This window comes from Podarcis raffonei, chromosome 1, assembly GCF_027172205.1.
Source record: "Podarcis raffonei isolate rPodRaf1 chromosome 1, rPodRaf1.pri, whole genome shotgun sequence".
Taxonomy (NCBI): Eukaryota; Metazoa; Chordata; class Lepidosauria; order Squamata; family Lacertidae; genus Podarcis; species Podarcis raffonei.
In genome coordinates this window covers 12476067-12484896 of record NC_070602.1, presented here as the reverse complement: position 1 = coordinate 12484896, position 8830 = coordinate 12476067, and the positions used below count along the sequence as shown (strand labels likewise).

Here is an 8830-nt window from a genome sequence, read left to right as displayed (position 1 = left end):
ACATCCGTAAATTTGACTTGGCAATCCTTCTACAGTCCCATTCACTAGATGCCAATGCCACAGAATTACATTCAAGTGCAATCTTTTTTCTTTCTTTTTTTCAAAGTTTCGTGTAGGCAAAAATATACATTGAATGGATTTGAGAAGGCATAACCTGATACGTAATGACGTTACTAGAAAGACATTCTGGAATTAGGCAGAAATATGTTGAAATAACACCCCAGATTTCTTCCAACTCTACAGCGTTTCAATCTCTCTTAACTAAAGGAAAAAGGAACCCACACTCCCAAAACAATGCGACAAAGCTTTGCTTGTCTGGAGTGAACCATGTGAATGGCCAAGTGGAACTTGGCTAAATCTGACCCTACGGAGACAAATAGTTAATATCACCAGGAGCAAAACAAAAAGCAATGCAAGAAAAAACATTGGGGAGATTTAAAACTTTTAACATAGTGTAAATCCTTAATTGAGTGTAAGCCATTTCCAATTCTATGGAACAAGAACGTGCATCACACAAAAAGACTTCTCCAGAACACGGCAGACATCCTAGTAGTTTTGAAATGCTGAACGTTTCTTTTTCAAGAAACGGTCCTTCAAACTGCCTGCACACTGCAAAAAAAAAACCAACCACCCTTAAATAGCATTCCCACCCCCCTTGAAGAAATGATAGTGATGGCACCTTCCCTTACTCCGACCCCCTGATTCCAACTTCCTCTGGGCCCCATCTGAGCCCACCCTTTCTCCCCATGCTTCCCCCACCAGCTGTTCTGACCAGATGTGTTCTCTACAAGGGTCAAGCGAGGCCCGTGAGTTCAAGGGCGCGGGGTGGAGGGATGAAAAGAAAACCAAGAAATAAAAAGCAGCGCTCTGTTTCCTGATTAGTGTCCTATTTCTGACTTGCAGATGCTCTTAAAGGAGCCAAGCCCCCATGCTAAAAGAAAGGGAGAAAGCAGAGAGAGAGAGAGAGCACGCAAGAATATACACGCCTCTGTGCATTCAACAGGAGCATTTGCACGCACGCAAACAATTAAGTGTGCAGGGCAGTACATTCACTGGCTTAGCTTGCTGCTCAAAACTGGAAAAGGGGCAAGTGAGCCACGAAAATAATAATAATAATAATAATTAAAAACAGAACGACCGGTTCTGTTCCTATGCCTTTAACCGCAAGTCTGAAATGCATGGGCTAAACATTAGCAACTGCTAATTCGTCCTTCGTGGCAGGAGTTAAATGGTACCAGCTCATAATGCACTCTTGGCTAAACTGGCACACCAATGTTTCGGACCACCACTCCAGTCCGGGGCTGATGGGATACTGCAGGCGTAAACATCTGGAGGGTGCCAGGTTGGCTGAGGATGTGCTAACAGCTGTAGGAGAAACTACAGGTGTATGAGGCAGCTACATGGGAAGGCAAGGTTCACAGGTAGCACCCCCAACTGGCAGGTGCAACTGCAAGAGGAATGGGTGGAGATTCAGGTATCCCTACCTACTTTCACAAGAAGATTCCACCATCACAGAATGGGGGAAGCTCAATAGCACCTTGGCTGTTCAGCTCCCCATCTTTCTCCCTTACACAAACCATGCCTGCTATTCACCAAGGAATGGAGATGGAATCTTTTGGTGGACTGGTGCCTCTGACCAATGGGCGCCCAGGAAGGGGAACAAGGCCTTCTCAAGGCCTGATCCAAGGGGGCATTTACTTGCAAGAAAGTGGCTTTTGTTAGAAGCAAAAACTGGAGAGCTCTTATTAATAGAGGGATGCGGTTTTTACTAAGGTGGCACAGTTAGGATGTCTGCACCTCACTAAGTATCTTTTCTCATGGCACATCAAAACTTCATGAATCAAGGCCTTTGCAGGCAGGCCTCAGCCAAACACCTGCCTGCTCCCTTTTTGTAGCACAAAAATGGCTTCTCTGCATGGAGGCCAGGTTTACATTCACAGTTCTGCACAAGGTGAGCGACAGGTAGGGTTAACAAGATGCAAAGGAGGAGAGGGTCTCCTGCACCTTTAATAGTTGGGTAGAAGTGGGAATTTCAGAGGCATGCAACTATTAAAGGCACAAGAGCTCCAAATCCTTTCCCCCTTGACCACCTAGCCATAGGGCACACCCACTCCACGCTGGGGTCATTTGTGAACCAGGCCTGAGAGATGACGCCCCACAGGTTGAAATATTTCAGCACCATTCACTAGAATTGCAAACCTCCCCCCTAAAAAAAATGGAAGGGGGGAAAAGAGCAGCGAGGTGAGAGCTTAAGTTAGTAGGACCAGTTTCCAAATACAGAACACTTTTGCTGTAAATAGTCAAGAGATTTTGCAGGATGGCCCTACATTGTTGTTCTACTGTGTTTTTAGTACGTTGGGAGCCACCCAGAGTGGCTTCTGCTACCTAGTTGGATATGTGGCATGTAAGTAATAAAATTGTTGTTGTTGTTGTTGTTATTATTATTATTATTATTATTCCAAACCCAAGTTAGTCTAAGGATTCTAGATAGTCCCCATGAAGTACAAGCCTCTGTCCCAGCTATCACTTTCACACTGCCTGAAGTTCTATTTGTCTGGAGCATATTAAAACGGTTGAATCAAAAAAGTTAGATCCAGAGTGGGAGAGAAACTCAGGCCAATGCGTTCCAAAACTGCCTACTTGATGCACCTGCAACAGAGAGATGAATGGTCATTTTTTTTTGGGGGGGGGGGGGAGAAGGCGGCTCCTATATAGGCAGTACACACTGTCCTACCTAAACTGCTGTTTGGGATCAAGGTTCACATCTCTCTCATTCTCTCTCTCCAATTCCTTTTAAACTCGCAGAGGGTGCAAGAGGGCACTCTCAAAACCAGCAGGGCAAAACATACCTGTAGCATCAGAACAACCCACTTGGCGCAGACCAATTAGGCCAATCAACTGGATTAAATCAGCTTCTATCCAAAGAATTTTGGATTAAGCTATCTACAGATTAAGATTCATTTTACCTGCCACACACAGAAAAACAACAACAGAACGTTAAGTGTCGCCGCTGCTGCCCTAAGGAGGGCCAGGGTGGGAGGGGTAGAACCAATGTTGCCTCTCCCCCCTGGCAATGAAATGTAGACCTACATTATTCTCCACCCTCCTTCCCCATATCATTTGCCCAAAGCGAACCGGCATGAAGAGCAGACGGGTGTCTTTTGAAATGGCAACAACTTCCCTCAAACCACCAGCGACTTTACAAGGCCACAATGAAATTTGCGGATGTGTCTGTACAAATCCCCGGACTGCGTGAAGCGTCTCTCGCACCACTTGCACCCGTGCGGCTTCTCTCTGGTGTGCACCACTGCGTGGCGGCTGAGGTTATGGGAGTACTGGAAGCTCTTGCCGCACTGGCCGCAGGTGTACGGCTTCTCCCCGGAGTGAGTCCTCTCGTGCCTCTTCAGCGTGTACATGCAGGAGAAGGTCTTGCCGCACAGAGTACAGGTGGGCACCGACCCGTCCGGAGAGAGCCTGGTCCGAGAGCCGTCCTTGTCTCGGAAGTGGGAGCTGAGGTGGAGCTGCAGGACGTGCGGGCTGGGGAAGACTTTGCTGCAGAGTGGGCAGATGCAAATGTGCCCGGTTGGCACCACGACCCCCGAGGACGAGACGTCGGAAGAAGCCATGTCGTCCTCGCTCGCCTCCCGCTCCTGGTCGATGTCTTCCTCTGGCGTCACGGGAGTGTCCCCATTGCTGGCAACAAACATGGTCCCCAGCCCTAGGGCCAGGCTCTGGCCAGAATTCCCAAAGCCCTGGCTTTCTAGGCCCCTCTCCTCGCCGTCTTCCCCGTCCGACAGAGACTCTTCTTCGTCTTTGACAAAAGGCTCGCTCCCCTGCCGCGGTGGCCCATCAGCAGCCAGCTGTCCGAAGATGTAGGAAGGCTGGAAGCCATCTCGCCCTGCCAGGGGCTTGAAGGACAGGTCTAAAGCACACTCGGCCTCCCTCAAAGCCAAGGGGTGGCGAGGAGGTCTTTGGGACGCAGGTCCCGCCGAACTGCTGACGTTCGCCCTTGCTTTTTCAGCTGCCACGGTGTCCAATTCTGCCTCGCCTAACACGGAGCCGACAAGATCGAGAGACCAGCCTGGGTAACTGCTGCCCTTATCCTTTCCAGCAGAACGTTCGTATTCTGCAGCAATCATTTTGTATTTCTCTCCGGGGCTGAACTCGCCGTGCCCCAAGGGTACTCCGTCATCCAGGACCCGGGCGTCCTTCTCTGAATGGGCCCCGCCACTGCCGTTCGTCTTCTCGTCCACGCACAATTCCTTATCTTTCAGCTTGCCCTTGCAGACTTTCACAATGTCGTACATGTGCAGATAGCTGGCTGCGGCGAGCACATCCTCGACCGGGAGGCTGCTGAACTCCAGCTTGCCTTGGTACATGAATTCGAGGAGCAAGCCGAAGGCCGGGGCGGTGACGATGTCACTGTTCAGATGCACAATGTCCCTTTTGTCTAGCTGGTCCCTGTAGAAAAGATGGAAGTACATGCTGCAAGAGGCGAGGACCGCTCTGTGGGCTCGGAACTGAGCGTCTCCAACTAAAACAGTGCAGTCACACAGGAAGCCCTGGTGACGCTGCTGACTCAGACACTGCAGCAACTGCCGGCTATGGTCTGGAAACTCCATTCTTCCTTCATAACCTGTTCAAAAACAGGAAAAACTTGAATGCTACTATGAAAGCCACAGGCCTCCTGAAGCAGCTGTTAACAAACAAACAAGAGTGGCTGCGGGGGGGGGGGGGTAAACTGGAGCCTTGGAGATAACAGTTCAACTGTTCATCGTCTATCATTTCTGTTTGAATTGCTTAAAAAAGAGATAGATGCCTCCCACACCAGAACACCTGCTTCAAAAACAGGAAAAACTTGACTCTTAAGTAAACCAAAGCTTCTAAAGAAAGTAACGCCCCCAACCTTTGTCTTAACAGCAATCAGCTTTAGAGAAAGGGAGAGAAGACTTTGCTTTTTTGTGCATTCCTGGAAATCTTAACTTTGGGACACCCCCCCCCCCCCGTAGCTATTTTATATATTAAAAGTGTGTATTGCACGCACACAGATTTACAAAAACAAGTGCATTTTGCATCCTCCACCCCCAGCAAATACCTTCATTCGTGAATAATCATACACATACGGTCTTTTCTTTTTTTAAAACAAAAAGCCAATCTTCCCACTTAAGAAGAAAAAAGAAAACCAGCATTTCATATCTATCTATAGATTGCCCTGGAAGTTATCAAAAGCAAAAGGCACCTACACACACACACACCCCAAACAAACTGCAATAAGACTCCTTTAAGTTGGTAGGTAGTTTCTTAAGACACCTTACCTTGAACAGCTGCTGAGCAGGCGGTTGAAGGGCTCATTTGGAGAAAGAAAAGACGGTCTCCTTTCTCTCTCCCCCCCCCACGTCCCCCCAAAAAGAGTTATGGAGGAACTCAAGCTCGTTTGGGTTTCTGTTTTGTTTTACCCCCTCCTTGCCTTTTCAAGTGGGTGATCACCCTAGGGACTGGGAAGAGCAGGGGTTTTCTGCTAGCCAGTAACGGAAGAAAGCTTGTATGTGTGTGAAAAAAGAGTGTGGGGGGGGAGAGAAGAGAGGAGCGAGGAGCGAATGGGAGGGAGTGCTCCGTTTGCTAATTACACCGCAAGCTGGAAAGTCAGCTGCTCTGACTTCACTGCGATGGAAATGCAACCTCCAGCTGTGCCCCTTTTAATGCCATATGTTACTTCAAATCTAACTACCAGCCAACCACAGCTTGCTGCCTTTTAAAGTTCCAACAACCGCCCCCCCCCAATTATAGCCATCTATTAAATCTCAAACTTAAACTGAGCGAGTCCTTCCCTCCTTCAAAATCCTGCCGCCGCCACTACCCTCCTCCTCCTCCACCCCGGGAAAAGTTACTTAAATAACAAATCGTATTACTCGAAATGGAGGACATAACCGCTTGACCTTTGGAGAGGTGCGGGGCGCAGCAGCCGGAGGAGCTGAAAGTTCGGCACTTGCAGTTTGAAAACTTTTTCGGGGGGGTGGCAAGGGGGGCAAACTACACACACACATATATATCTGAGATCCAGAATTCCTGAGGCTGCTCTCCCCATAGCCGCCGCCACCAGACTTCTTTGCAACTTTTTAAAGCCAACCCGCTGAGCTCTCGGGCCCCTTTGTGCTCCGAAGCGCAGCCCCAAAGCGCACGGATCCGCGTGCAATCCAAGCTGCCAGGAAGAGCGGGGTGGGGGCTGCTTAGCTTTGGAAAGGTGGAATACGCGGAGGAGGGGGGAGAGAGAGAGAAAAATCTCGAGCCACCCACCAGCACTGCCGCAGGCTTCCCCCCCGCCCCGGCCTTTAAAAGCAATGGAGAACGTGCAGCAACCACAACACAACACACGCGCAGAGCAGAGCAAGCGTTTTTACTCACCAGCCTGGCTGGGTGTTGCTCAGGGGTGCCGCTGGAGATCTGCATGTGCGCCGCTCTCTCCCTCTTGCTCTTCCCCACCCCGACAACTCCGCTCCCCAAACTCCGAGCCTCTCCCCCCAGATGTGTGTGTGTATGCGCGCGCGCGTGTATGTGTGTGCGCGCGCGCCTCGCCTCCCCACCGTCCGGGTTGCTCCGAGCGCTGTTTCTTGTTGCTGGCAACCCAGCAGCGGTGCAGCGCTCCTGTGTGTGTTGCGAAGCAGGTTGTTAGCCAGAGCGCTCTCGCGATACTTTCCCTGCATATGGGGGAGTGTGTGTGTCTGTGTGCATGCTGGTGTGTGCAAATGTCTCTCTCTTTTTTTCCCTTTAGATCTGTGCGCTCTTTCTTTTTCTCTCTCTCGCTCTTCCCCCAGTTCACACACAATAGCACTCTGGCGGCGGCGGCTGCAACAACTGACGCCTCCGCGCCCCGTGGACGCCGCTGTCTGCTGCTCGCAACCCGGAAAAAAATACATTAAAAAAAAAAATCCAACCCCCACCCAGCCACTCCACTCCCTCCCTCCCCCCGCCTTAGTCGCCAGACTGCCAGGGCTTCTGTTCTGGGCAGCGGCAACAGCAGCTGCTGTTGCGTCCTCAGCTGCTGCTTTGCATTTGTAAATCCTCCTCTCTCGCTCGCTCTCTTCCCCCCTCCCTTGTTTTTCCTTCCCTTTACCCCCCCCTCCCCGCGTCCCGATCCCAACTCTCCAGCTGCTGCAGCAGAGGCTTGGAGGAGGAAAGTGCTTGCTGTGTCCTTGCGGCTACGGCGCGTCCAGTGGCGCTCTCTCTTAATGCAAACTCTCTGCTATAGCTTAGCAAAAAAAAAAGGGGGGGGTGTTTGAAGAAAAGGAGGTGGGGAGGGTTGGAAAGAAAATGCAGCGAGGAGTCCCTCGGCAATGTTTTGGAAAGAAAAAACACCGAGGAGGCCTCTTTAAAGCATGCAAAAAAGATTTTTTTTGCAGTATGCAAATTATTTGTTTTTGCAACACTGTCCGGACTTTAAAAAAAAAAGTGGGGCGGGACTGGACTCCGTTTGCAGAGACTTTGGAAGGAAAGCGGGCGCCGCCGGTTTGCAAGCGCGAGTGAAGGGGAGCAACTGTTAAGACTCTTACACCCTCCCTCGTTAGCAAGCAACCGCAAGAAAACGTGCGGCGAAATAACACAGGCCGGCGATATGAATTTGAGCCTTGGGATTCTCCTTGGGCGCATTGCTTTCCATAGGTTTTTCGCTTCTTTGGGAACCAGTTGCGGAGCCGTTGCGCGCGAGGCTGTGTTTTGTTTTTGCAAGGCGCTGAGTGCGCTTACTCGCGAGTCGGCTTCTCATGCAAGGGAGGTGCGTATTGGCTCCAGGGCTGTGATCCTGCAGGCAGTCTCCGGGAAGTCAGTGTGGGACTTGCCTCTGGGAAAAGATGCTCGAGGGGTCGCCTTGCCCAGAAATGCACTTTTCTGGTTTCTGTTGGTTTTTCTCCTTTTCAAGGAGAAAACGAGAAGGATGGTCTTTGCCAACGAGTCCGGGGACGGACTTTGCTTGCTTGGAAAAGTAAACTTTACCGAAATCAGGCATGCTGCAAAATTAAGGTTTTTTATGACCACAACCCTGTGTATACTTACCTGGAAACACGCCTCGTTGATCACGGTGGGAGCTGCTTGCTACGGTTGCACTACGAGGTCCCGATTCTGTCCACACTTAGCTAAGAAGCAAGCCCCGCCCCCATCCGACACAATGGGTCTTACTTCCGAGTAAACATACACCGGATCGCGCTGCAACGATGGGAGCTTATGTGAGGCGGGGACCCGTGGGACCCGATCCGATGCGTGCCTCCTTGGAAGTATTCCGGAATACGTATATAAAAACCTTGTATAATGCCCGATCCGGTTTGCGTTGGTGAAAAGTTGCGTTAAGCTGCGACCTGGAACGCGCTTTCTTGGGAGTAAATCCCACTGAAAATGGGCTTTACTTCCGAGTAGACAAACTGCGAAAACTAGCAAGAAGAGATAAACCAGTTTACGGGCTTTATTGCTTGTTAATAGAGAGAATGTTAGTTAATAAGAGATTAGCTTTATGGTTCAATAATTTCCCACAAAAATAATTATTTGTAAATACTTCCGACAACTCGTCTGAATTTGAATCGCCCGTTCACTTGGTGGCATAGGTGCCAACTTCCTTGCTGCCCCAACACTCACAAAATTCCCCATGAAGGCCGGACACCCACAAATTTCGCTACATGGCACCCACGGCCGCGGGACACCCAGTTGTGGAGCCAAATTGGCACTCCTGTTCGGTGATTATTTTTTCAGGGGTTTGACTATTGTTTCCTAGGAAACGTCTGTGAAATCGCGGCTAGACTGCAATCCTTATGCCTACAGCACGATCCTAGGGACATTTACTCGGGAG

At 50.1% G+C, this 8830-nt stretch overlaps 1 protein-coding gene across 2 annotated transcripts; it reads right to left on the bottom strand.

The window, feature by feature from the left end:
• Positions 1–1723: 1723 nt before the first annotated feature.
• ZBTB42 (zinc finger and BTB domain containing 42) lies at positions 1724–6943 on the bottom strand. 2 transcript variants are annotated; one of them, XM_053359392.1, is made up of 2 exons: positions 6403–6943; positions 1724–4636 (listed from the first exon to the last, which is right to left on the bottom strand). In XM_053359392.1, the coding sequence occupies exon 2, from the start codon at positions 4620–4622 to the stop codon at positions 3183–3185; it is 1440 nt and encodes a 479-aa protein (XP_053215367.1). In that variant the 5' UTR covers positions 4623–4636; positions 6403–6943; the 3' UTR covers positions 1724–3182. The 2 variants fall into 2 exon arrangements, with proteins under 2 accessions (XP_053215367.1, XP_053215289.1); XM_053359314.1 differs by lacking the exon at positions 6403–6943 and adding an exon at positions 5316–5826.
• Between the last annotated feature and the right edge of the window lie 1887 nt (positions 6944–8830).

Coding starts and splice junctions, on each gene's coding strand:
- ZBTB42 (XM_053359314.1), bottom strand. CDS start 5,352: ATGAGCCCTTCAACCGCCTGCTCAGCAGCTGTTCAAG. Junction 4,637..5,315: donor CTGCTCAGCAGCTGTTCAAG/GTAAGGTGTCTT, acceptor GTTTTTGAACAG/GTTATGAAGGAAGAATGGAG.